We start from the raw sequence: 13,188 nt of genomic DNA, 5'->3' as shown, positions 1-13,188 counted from the left end.
AATGTTGACAAAATTTTCTGTAGAACTGAAATTTTAACAAAATTTTCTATAGGAATCAAATTTTGACAAAATTTTCTATAGAAATATAATTTTGACAAAATAAAATATGGCCAAAATAATCTATAAAAAGAAAAAATGTACAAAAATTATATATAAAAATAAAAATTGGACAAAATTTTCCGAAGAAATAAACTTTCTATAGAAATAAAATTTTGGTAAATTTTTTTATAGAAATAAAATTTTGACAAAATATTCTATAGAAATAAAATTTTGAGAAAATTTTCTATAGAAATAAAATTTTGACAAAATATTCTATAGAAATAAAATTTTGACAAAATTTTCTATAGAACAAAAATTTTGACAAAGTTTTCTATAGCAATAAAATTGGGATAAAATTTCGTCAAAATTGTCTATAAAAATTAAATTTTAACAAAATTTTCTATAGAAATACAATTTGGCCAAAATTATCTATAAAAATAAAAATTGGACAAAATTATCTATAAAAATAAAAATTGGACAAAATATCTATAAAAATAAAAAATGGACAAATTTTTCTGAAGAAATAAAATTTTAATAAAATTTTCTATAGAAATAAAATTTTGGCAAAATTTTTTATAGAACAAAAGTGTTGACAAAATTTTCTATAGAACAAAAATGTTGACAAAATTTTCTATAGAAATAAAATTTTGAAAACATTTTCTATAGATATAAAATTTTGGCAAAATTTTCTGTAAAAATAAAATTTTAACAAAATTTTGTATAAAAGAAAATTTTGAAAAAATTTTCTGTAGAACTGAAATTTTAACAAACTTTTCTATAGAAATAAAATTTTAACAAAATTTTCTATAGAAATCGAATTTTAACAAAATTTTCTATAGAAATCAAATGTTGATAAAAATTATTATAGAAATAAAAGTTTGACTAAATTTTCGAAAGAAACAAAATGTGGACAGAATTTTCCATAGAAATAAAATTTGGACAAAATTTTCTATACAAATAAAATTTTGAGAAATTTTTCTCTAGAAATAAAATTTTGAGAAAATTTTCCATAGAAATATAATTTTAACAAAATTTTCCATAGAAAAAAAAAATAATTAATTAATTTTAATTTTATAAAAAAGTTTAAATTTTATTTTTCAAATAAGATTTTCTGTGTGGTAGTTTCATGGTACGAATTTCTTAAAATTTTTGTAGATGTTTTGAGAATTTTTTTCAATAGAAATACAATTTTAACGAAATTTTCTAGAGAAATAAAATTTTAAGATTTGTTTGTGGTAGTTTCTTGATAAAATTTTCTTAAAATTTTGGTAGATTATTTTTGACCGGAGTAACGGGGGGGGACCATCGGCCCCCGCCGTTGCGGCGGGGGCCGATTGTCGCTTTTTGCTCGTATTCATCGACCGTAATAAAAAAGTTTAAATCTTAGTTTTCAAATAAGATTTTCTGCGTGGTAGTTTATGGTACAAATTTCTTAAAATTTTTGTAGAAGTTTTGAGAATCTTTTTTCTATAGAAATACAATTTTAACAAAATTTTCTATAGAAATAAAATTTTAAGATTTTTTTGTGGTAGTTTCTTGATAAAATTTTCTTAAAATTTTGCTAGATTATTTTTGGCCCGAGTAGCTTGCGTGTAATAGTGTGGCCCGCCGCAACGGCCGGTGGTCGCTCTTCGCTCGTATTCATCGACCGTGGAGGCAACATAAATGCCGAATATTATAGGGAAAATACCTTTATGACAGTATTGAAGACCTTTGGTCCAAACCATGGACATTCCATCAGGATTCAGCACCATCGATCGCAGCACGCGTCAACAAAGAATGGAGGTTCGTCGTTTCATTTGTATCGCACAGTGACAACCACAAATCACAATGGACTGAATAGTCTAAGTGAGCCTGAAATAAATGGAACTGCCACTTTTTTAAAACTCCTGATCTCAATCCGTTGGCCTTGATCATTTTGGAGAGTAAGATAGGCACTAAAAATACCAAAGTGTAAATAATCTCAAGAAAACGCTTCAGTGACAATGTGTCAAAATACCTTAAAGACACTTTCGTTCAGCGTTTGATGGCATTGTCGATCTTTGAATCATTGCATGATTTCGAGTCTGAATTTGGGAATTTTAGTTGTCGTTAGTAGGTTATTAAAACACTTTCATACCACATGAAGAAAAAATCACAAAAATCAAAATGCATGGAACCAGACAAGCTTTATTTTTAGTGTAGCAATATAGTTTTATAAAAATTGAACTTCATTACATAGATTATTTCTATTCCATGTATTGGATAAAAATAGTTGCATTTACAATCCTTCAATTAACATTTCAATATTCAGCACCGCATTTATTTATCTTAATACAATGATCTTCCCATAACATGCTACTCCTTTTTCTTTGAACACAAAAATATTCGCGGAACACTCGAAATGTGAATTTATACCAAGAACTCGAAGAAGACGAATTACAATAATAATTTTGCAATCGTCATCGCCAACCTTTGGAACAAAATGCAATTGTGATTGTTATGTTAGCTGATTGATGTCGGCTGGTTTGTTGGTTGTGTTTGATTATTTTCGTTTCAATTAACATTTTGTGCAATCAAAACAATTCACAGAAATATTCTAGTTTCATTCGCAAGAAACAAAATTGTAATTTAATGTTAATTTTTCCGCCGTCACTCTACCCACCCTTAAGAAGAAGATGAAGCCCATTCCATGAGCTATCTTATACAAATTATTTAGGCATCTGCATTTATTATAGTTCTTACTGAATGCACTTTACAACGATGATGGGCTCGATGGTGATGATGAATGAATGCTTGAATGGTTGATGTTAATGATGTTGCAAAATTTTGCTTGTGAATGCAATTTTTTTGTAAATCTCTCAACATTGTACGTCTCTCAGATTATCGCATTTCTGTGTTTATGGGCTGGTAGTTCAAATTCAAGTCAAGTTTGATTTTTTAAAGGGATTTAAAATAAAAGATAAAAATAGCAAAAATGAAGAATTGTTTTGTATCTTCATAATTAACAAGTGTTGAGGAAATATTAACAATTGTATTTTGTTGTAAGAGACCGTTAAGATAGCTTTAATTACTTGCCATCTAAAGTGGGCTAGAGTATTCTGCAGATGTAATTATTCGTTAAAGCTGGCCAGATCAGTTAAGAATTTTAGAATAATAATCCATAATAAACAAGTATATATGGCCGTAAGTTCGGCCAGGCCGAATCTTATGTACCCTCCACCATGGATTGCGTAGAAACTTCTACGAAAGACTGTCATCCACAATCGAATTACTTGGGATGTGGTATCTTAAATCGTTTTCTAAATTGTGAGTTAGTCCATACGTGGTATATATTAGACAAAAAAGGTATTACGAATCGATATGGACTTTTGCACGGTACTTAGGGAGCCACAATTGAAATATTGGGGTCGCTTATATGTGGGCTATATACAATTGATATGGACCAATTTTTGTGTGATTGGGGATCGATTTATCTGAGGGCTATATATAACTATAGACCGATATGGACCTAGTTAGGCATGGTTGTTAACGGCCATATACTAGCACAATGTACCAAATTTCAACTGACTCGGATGAAATTTGCTCCTCCAAGAGGCTCCAAAACCAAATCTCGAGATCGGTTTATATGGAGGCTATATATGATTATGGACTGATATGGACCACTTTTGGCATAGTTGTTAAATATCATATACTACCACCACGTACCAAATTTCAACCAGATCTGATGAATTTTGCTTCCCCAAAAAGGCACCGGAGGTAAAATCTCGGGATCGATTTATATGGGGGCTAAATATAATTATGGACTAATATGAACCAATTCCTGCATGGTTGTTGGATACCATATATTAACATCACGTACCAAATTTCAACCGAATCGGATGAATTTTGCTCTTCCAAGGGGCTCCGGAGGTTAAATCGGGGGATCGGTTTATAGATCGGGCTATATATAATTATGAACCGATTTCGACCAATTTTTGCATGGGTGTTTGAGGCCATATATTAACACCACGTACCAAATATCAACTGAATCAGATGAATTTTGGTCTTCCAAGAGGCTTCGAAGGTCAAATCTGGTGATCGGGCAACGAAATTTTAAACAAACGAATTTTTCTTTTGTTAAGCTAGGTAAAGTGGCACCCCGTTATTTTAAGCTCAATTAGACTATTCACACCATTGTGATCTTCTCTATTATCAATGAGTACTACCCGATTCTATATATATATATGACAAGCAAAGGGCCGCCCATTTATACCAGAGTTCAAACGCCGTTTCACTTTGCGGTGAACCACTTAGAGAAGCTTTGAAACACTTAGAAATGTCACCAGCATTTTTAACACAAAAAAAAATTCTTTCCCCCCAAAACGAAATAACCAATGAAGCTTTCTTTTGTTTTTAAAGTTGTTTTTGAAGTCAAATAAAATTCGTTTGGGGCAACCGGTAACATAAATATTAATGTATTTATCTTTAAAGAGAAAACACGAAAAACTAAATATTTTTATTTGGAGAAAAGTTTTTTTTTAGTGTACAAGAACATATTATCGGGGAAGGCTAATTAAGGTTAGGTATAGTGACAGCCCATTATTTTAGGCTCACTTAGACTATTCAGTCCATTATGATGTAAAGTGGCTTCTAACCTCCTAATTGGATTTGAAGGAATGTTTTCTGGAGAAGAATTTTAATAATTTAACAATTGGATTAACGGCCATTCTCATGTAGCTCCGTTAGGCTTTAACTGTCAGTTAACAGAAAGTAAATTGCAAATATCTTTTCTCCAGTTAACTTCAACTGAAAAATTTCTAACAGTTAAGCTCCTAACTTGCACATAGAATGTATAGACAAGATGACAGATCGGTTTAAAAATTAGTTAGCTAACGTAGCACTAAAGGAGCTTCATGAAAATGGGGGTAAGTGTATATAGTCTTTGCCAGGGAGAGATGAATGGCATAGCTGAAATTTTACTAAATCAGTTTCGAAAAAGTACTTTTGTAAGCCAAAGTGTACATTTTCCTTTTTTAATAATTTTAAGGCACATGAACTTTTCATTTACCGTGTTAAAATGATTAGCATATAAAGACCTGTTGTGTTTAAAGGTCACTTGCCATGTTCGAACCCAGTGTTTGAATTTCCTTTGAGCCAGTAAAATTATTGTTTGCTTCCACAGATTATCACGGGTTAGATTGGAAAGTGTAATTCATAAATTAATCCAGTGGTGTCACTGTGTCTCTTCCATTGTAACAAAAGAGGTACAATCGGAAAAATAAAAAAAAATTTACAATGGATATTCAAGGCTAGGCGGAAGGATATAAAAAGGACCAAGGGTAATGAAATCAATACACAACTTGCGCATACACTGAAAAAAAAAATCATGCCCGGTTCCAAAGATTTCGTCTTTACTTTAACAATTTTCGTATTGATTCCAAGCCAAAGAAGAGGAGAATACAAGTAAGGATACTTTTAAGACACAATTTTCTTTCAAATTTGGGTTTTGTGTACTTGCTTCTAGGAAGCAACATTTAATTTTTCGTTTTTCAGCTTTTTTTCTTCATATGCTATCAAAGTCCTTTAAAATTGAGTTAACGACAACTTTATTTTCCAAATTCAGACTCGACTTCCAGTAGAAATTATGCTATGTTTCAAGTAAAAAACGCCTTTAAAATAAAATGTCCTATATTTGAACGATTTTTTGCTTTGTAGTCAAGATGCAAAAAGGCAAAAAAGACAATTTAATTAATTTTAAAGATTTTTTCTGAATTATTAAAGTCAAAAATTTTTTCTTTCATGTTATGATACCCATTTTTAAGTCAAATCAATTAATTATAAGGACAATACGACTTCATTGAGAAGTTTATCGTCTTTTGGACAAGGAAAAAACTTTATATTAGAAAAATGCGTCTTCTATGCTGAGCAAAATTTGCATTTGTATTTTAAAGACATGAAATCTTTGACCTCACGACAATATTTTTTTCAGTGTAAACATGAAATTGTTAAATTATTGTTTGGCGATGTATATATGAGTGAACTTTACGGGATTTCTTATATTAATTTACTGAGCGAAGTTGTACACGCAAAACAAAAATAACATAACGACAATTGTTTTGTTTTGGAGAAACAAATGTCGTTTGCCATTTGCTTTTCGCTGTAAACAAGTTTGGTTGTGGTAAACGTTGACTCGTTTACAGGATGTTAAAACAATGTTATAAAGACTAAGTCAAAAACTTTTTTTATTTTCTGGCTAGTTGCATTTTCCCTCATATTTTTCTCACTTCCTTGTGGTTTATTTAGTTCTCAGCACTTTTTTCTGTAAATTTACCTTTCATCCAGAATTGAACCGCGTACCAAAGTTTGTATGCAAACAAAATGAATAATATCTCCAATAATGATCTTGATGAAGATTTTTGTTTAGCATTATCTAAATTTATCTAAATTTGTATAATTTTTTTTATTGTTTATCTGTAAGGAAATTTATATTCATAGACATGAATAAATCAATAAACACACTACCCACTGGGCAATGTCGCTCTTATTACACTAGTTTACAAAAAAATCATTTACACTTGATGAAAATCAACTTTTCTTTTCTAATTTGAGCTGCTGAATTCGAAAAAATAAAAAAAATATAGAATAGTTTTTGAGATATCCCGTTATTTTTAAATGTTCGCTCTTTTTTCACTAAACACAATATATCTCGAACTAGAAATGTCCGATTATAACATTGTTTAAATGAAAGGTAATATGATGACGAATAATCGTGTGTAATTGGATTTGTGATAAGTTAAGTGGTTCAAAAAATATCAATTCGAAAAGTCAAAATTTTCAAAAATTGGTATTTTACAATGGACCTTTTCCGCCAGAAAAGTATAAACCATTAAAATTTTTTTCTATTCATGGTCGTATAGACGATACTCTAACGTAAGTAATAAGACCAACTAGAAGAAAAACGGACGAAACATGACAAAGTTATAAGGTGAATTTAAAGAGCTCATTGAAACGTCAAAACAAATTGTTGACATATGTTATTTTCATAACATTGACAAATATTTCTCATGAAAGATACAGAATTCAAACAAATATTTTTGTATTTGTTTATTTACTATTTTGGACATTGTGATGAGCTGTATTTATATTTTTCGATTATTAATATTTGTTTTTGTTCTCTAATCCCGTAATATTAAAGTTAACCCTCGTATTATATTTAATTATTTTTATCTATACATAAAAAAAAAAATTTTTTTGTGTGTGTCATATATTTATCAATATTATTAATGTGTTTTTTGTTTTGTTTCTTTTTCGGTACTCATGCATTGATTAATTTTGTACGAATCTTGCTATACAATTGTGGTTGCAGCAATCATTTTAAGTGTAACAAATACGATACTAGGACAAGAGTCATCATTCTTTAAGAAGCCATGGCCAACATACAGTCTACAGAATATGCCACAGACACGATTCACATGTCATGACAAAATACTTGGTGGCTATTATGCAGATCCGGAGACTCAATGTCAAATGTTCCATGTATGCGTCAAAGTTGGCGGAGTGGGGGTAAGTGCCCAATGACTACCTTTAAAAGAGTACGACTATTTGTAACCATCTGCTGCAGCAGCATCAGCATTTACTTTTAACCTACGAAAAAACTCCAAACGTTAGCCAGTCGCCAGTTATCCACACTGTCATCTCTGAGATACATTCAACACATTCACTTGCCTTGTCTTGTCTAGGTGATGCCGATCTAAAACTTGGAAGATGGTCAGCAATGAGTTGAAGTAGTTGTATCTCTATATTTGTATCTTCAATTTAACAAAATGAATATTAGAATGTTTCAGTTGTTATTATGTCGGTTGTTTTGGTTTGTTTTGTTTTGCGATGAAAAATTGGCTCGGATTGCGAATGTGATCAACCATCGTTTATAGTTTTTGTTTAGAGCGCAAAACTTCATAGAGCATAGATGTAACTGCTTGGGAAGATACAAAAGAATGCCGTTTAATTTAGTCAAAGTCTTGAAGCGTAATAGAGTCTGGTGACTACAACTCGCTGATTTCCACTTGTAAATGTTAAAGTGTAAATTATTTCTTCTTAAGCAACTCTTGGGAGCATTTGTCTTTATTATATGTACAGCGGTTCGGTTGTTTTGAGATTCTTATGCGTTTCATATGGTCTTCTTTGTTTTGCACTTCACTTGACAAATGATGGAGTATAAATAATGTCATAGTTTCTCATTGAATGGAGTTGGATGGTTTGATAGTTGGAATATTACAATCTAGTTTTCAATTCAAAGAATTATTATTGAATGCACCGATTTTAAAGAAAATATAGCGCAATTTAAAAAAAAAAATCATCTATTTATTTATAACAATAAATACTCAAGCTATACAGTGTAGCAACCAACTTCAAGTTGCTATCATTTCTAAACGGCTCGTCTGACAGCTTTATTCCAATGAAAGTTCATTTTATTATTTACAAGCTTACCAGAGTATTTTGATTTGTTGCAAGTTATTCGTAAATGAATTCAATCGTTATAGTATGATTGCTTTATATTCCCAGCAAAAAATATAGTTTCCATAAAGTTACTTTCTTAGAAGCTCCAACTTGTCATCCGGAAGTAGTGTAAACTAGGATCATCTCCAATGAATTTTACACGGGCTTGTCATACGACGGGAATACTTCGTTTCCCTTTACATTGCATTAGAAGTTGTTCCTTGGAAGTTCCACCATTTCACTTTTTATTTTAATCAATATTTGTTTATTACACTTTTATTTTCTTATTATTTAATTTTTCAATTTGAACTTTTTCCCTCCGACCGAGGTTGAACTTGGGCGTGTTAGCATCATAACAGAACGCCTTAACACACTCAGCCACAAACGCCATTAAACATGAAACATCGAAACGTCAATTCAAATGTTTGTGATATGGTCGTAATATGACTCCAATGCATAACATTCTAACCCCTTCTCGAGATGTTATTTATTAGTATGAATGAACAAATAAAGAACACAGGTTAAAATCTCACCAGCGGTGCATTTTTATACCCACCACCATAGAATGGTGACGGGGGTATAATAAGTTTGTCATTCCGTTTGTAACGCATCGAAATATCGATTTCCGACTATATAAAGTATATATATTCTTGATCAGGGAGAAATTCTAAGACGATATAACGATGTCCGTCTGTCCGTCTGTCCGTCTGTCTGTCTGTCTGTCTGTTGTAATCACGCTACAGTCTTCAATAATGAAGCAATCGTGCTGAAATTTTGCACAAACTCGTCTTTTGTCTGCAGGCAGGCCAAGTTCGAAGATGGGCTATATCGGTCCAGGTTTTGGGGTCTTTGGCTTATAGAAATCGTAGTTTTTATCCAATTTGCATGCAATTTGAAATCTAGAGGTATTTTATGCCCGTAAAGAGGTGTGCCAAAAATGGTGAGTATCGGTCCATGTTTTGGTATAGCCCCCATATAGACCGATCTCCCGATTTTACTTCTTGGGCTTATAGAAACCGCAGTTTTTATTCAATTTACCTGAAATTGGAAATCAAGAGGTATTGTAGGACTACAAATACGTGTGCCAAAAATTGTGAGTGTTGGTCCATGTTTTGGTATGGTCCCCATATAAACCAACCTCCCGATTTGGGGTCTTGGGCTTATAGAAACCGTAGTTTTTATCAAATTTGTCTGAAATTGGAAACCTAGAGGTATTTTAGGGCCATAAAGAGGTGTGCCGAAAATGGTGAGTATCGGTCCATATTTTGGTATAGTCCCCATATAGACCGATCTCCCGATTTTACTTCTTGGGCTTATAGAACCCGCAGTTTTTATTCAATTTACCTGAAATTGTAAATCTAGAATTATTATAGGACCACAAATACGTGTGCCAAAAATTGTGTGTATCGGTCCATATTTTGGTATAGCCCCCATATAGACCGATCTCCCGATTTTACTTCTTGGGCTTATAGAAACCGCAGTATTTATTCAATTTACCTGAAATTGGGAATCTAGAGGTATTGTAGAACCTCAAATACGTGTGCCAAAAATTGTGAGTATCGGTCCATGTTTTGGTATGGTCCCCATATAAAACGACCTCCCGATTTGGGTCTTGGGTTTATAGAAACCGTAGTTTTTATCCAATTTGTCTGAAATTGGAAATCTAGAGGTATTTTAGGACCATAAAGAGGTGTTCCCGATTTTACTTCTTGGGCTTCTAGAAACCGTAGTTTTTATCTGATTTGCCTGAAATTGTAAATATTCTGGTATTTTAGGCTCACAAAAACGTGCATCGGATTAAGTTTTTATCGGTCCATTTGGTAATGCCTCCATATAGACCGACTTCACTTCTTGAGGGTATCGAAGACGCACTGATCATGAAAATTGCTTGAAATTCAATGTAAAATTTCTAGATTTTACTTCTACAGATTTAAGATTTCAAATCAAGACATTATTTTATAATTTTCTTGCACACTTACAAGAGATGTTAATGATTCCTCTAAAACTCAAACAAAAATGGTTCTTATAAATCCAGAATCTGATATAGTCCTCATAGTTGAAATCTTTAAATTTATCTTCGGGAAGTGTCCTCAAGTCCTCAAGCCCTCCTGAAATTTCAAAGGAAATCCTAATATTTGGTTCATGGTGGTGGGTATTTAAGATTCGGCCTGGCCGAACTTAGTGCTGTATATACTTGTTTTTATTATTATTATACCCACCACCATAGAATGGTGACGGGGGTATAATAAGTTTGTCATTCCGTTTGTATCACATCGAAATATCGATTTCCGACTATATAAAGTATATATAAAGTATATATATATATATATATATATATATATATATATATATATATATATATATATATATATATATATATATATATATATATATATATATATATATATATATATATATGCGTACCATATATTTTGGGGACTTTTTTCCGATATATTGTATATTTCGGGGACATTTGCATACTTTGGGGACGGTCCTCAAAAAAATCGTACATAAACCGCATACTTTGGGGACTTCAGTCTATCGTATAGTTCAGGGACTGTTTTTGAAAATTTTGAGATTGCATTTTTGATTTATTGCTCTGTTACATTTATACTTATTTACTTACTGTTTAACAATTTATAACCCTGTTTTATAATATTTATAACAACTTTCATATTTCAATTTTTTTGGTATTGTTGCCACCTCTCCTGTGTTAAAAATAAACTTGTAAGATGTGAGGCGACATCTATGAGTAGGCATAAAATATTACTACTGGTTCCAAGCTTTACTAAGTTAAACAAGCCATCTACAGTCTGATTCATACAATGATCATTTCAATTGCTTCTTTAAAAGATTGGCCTTATGCAATACACTATTATTACAATTCATTCAAAAGGATATTTTATTTGTCATTCGCACATTTATATTTTTAAAACGAATTAATAAAATTATTTTTCGGAAAATTAAATAAAAACTATAAATATGTAGTTTCAGGGTGCAATAGAATTTGAACCCGGACTTCAGGGCTTTCATTCTAATGCGCTACATACTGAGCTATAGACGCTCTTTTTGCTGGGTGACATTAATACGTATTGCACGTGTGCTGTATTTGCACCAGTTAACGTAAGCAACAGAACAACAAATAAATAAAAGTAACATAATAAATTGTAAATCTAGAGTCACCTTCCAGTGTTACCAAATGAAAATACATATAAAACTAAGTTACCTTTTCGCTATAGGCAAAATGAAGTTTTTTTTTTTAACGTTTTTTAAAATATGATGTAAGATGTTAACATACTGCATTATAAACTGATCTAACAAAACTAGAGTGTCTAGCGATAGCGTAACGGACACTTTATAAACTCTTTCCTATCCATGTGTGTCAAAATTGATTTTTGTAGAAATACTTTTTAAAAAATTTTGTTAATTTAAAACATTTTTGTTGGAGAAATTTTTGTATAAAAAATTTGGTTTTATATAAAATTTTGATTGTATTAAAATTTTGTTTCTATGTAATGATTTATAATTTTTTTTCTATACAAAAATTGTAATACACAAAAAGTTGACAAGATTTCTTACAGCAACAAAATTTTCTACAGAAAAAAAAATTATTTATAAAAACATAACTTTTCCACAAATTTAAAAGGTATTTCTATAAAAAATCAGTTTAGACATACTATCATGTTGTCGCTAGACATTCTCTTATTGTTTTTAGATCTTTTTATAACGCAGTGTGTTTACAGCTATTTATCGATGTATTTTGAAAAAATGTCTTCAAAAAGTCATTTTGTCTACAGCAATAAGGTAACTAAATTGTATGTGTACTTTCACTTGGCAACACTAGAATGAGATGCTAGTTTTGCGATATTCCCGCTAGTTTTCTATGATTTGTTTTTCTAGTTGTTAAGTTAAATGGTGCAAATAAAGGGTGATTCTTTTGAGGTTAGGATTTTCATGCATTAGTATTTGACAGATCACGTGGGATTTCAGACATGGTGTCAAAGAGAAAGATGCTCAGTATGCTTTGACATTTCATCATGAATAGACTTACTAACGAGCAACGCTTGCAAATCATTGAATTTTATTACCAAAATCAGTGGCAGAAAATCCGCTTTTTTATCGACAAATTTTGTTCAGCGATGAGGCTCATTTCTGGTTGAATGGCTACGTAAATAAGCAAAATTGCCGCATTTGGAGTGAAGAGCAACCAGAAGCCGTTCAAGAACTGCCCATGCATCCCGAAAAATGCACTGTTTGGTGTGGTTTGTACGCTGGTGGAATCATTGGACCGTATTTTTTCAAAGATGCTGTTGGACGCAACGTTACGGTGAATGGCGATCGCTATCGTTCGATGCTAACAAACTTTTTGTTGCCAAAAATGGAAGAACTGAACTTGGTTGACATGTGGTTTCAACAAGATGGCGCTACATGCCACACAGCTCGCGATTCTATGGCCATTTTGAGGGAAAACTTCGGAGAACAATTCATCTCAAGAAATGGACCGGTAAGTTGGCCACCAAGATCATGCGATTTGACGCCTTTAGACTATTTTTTGTGGGGCTACGTCAAGTCTAAAGTCTACAGAAATAAGTCAGCAACTATTCCAGCTTTGGAAGACAACATTTCCGAAGAAATTCGGGCTATTCCGGCCGAAATGCTCGAAAAAGTTGCCCAAAATTGGACTTTCCGAAT

At 31.7% G+C, this 13,188-nt stretch overlaps 1 protein-coding gene across 2 annotated transcripts in view; it reads left to right on the top strand.

Moving 5' to 3' along the window:
* The window catches only part of LOC142222079 (uncharacterized), a 60,298-nt gene that overhangs the window by 17,813 nt on the left and 29,297 nt on the right, over positions 1-13,188 (top strand). For both annotated transcript variants that reach the window (XM_075292026.1, XM_075292027.1), the window contains exon 3: positions 7,367-7,563. In XM_075292026.1, the coding sequence (XP_075148141.1) occupies positions 7,367-7,563 (197 nt within the window). The remainder of the gene's footprint in view (positions 1-7,366; positions 7,564-13,188) is intronic.

The sequence above is a fragment of the Haematobia irritans genome, chromosome 1, assembly GCF_050003625.1.
Source record: "Haematobia irritans isolate KBUSLIRL chromosome 1, ASM5000362v1, whole genome shotgun sequence".
NCBI lineage: Eukaryota > Metazoa > Arthropoda > Insecta > Diptera > Muscidae > Haematobia > Haematobia irritans.
Note: the sequence above shows the minus strand (reverse complement) of the source record. Positions and strands in the feature narration are given on the sequence as shown.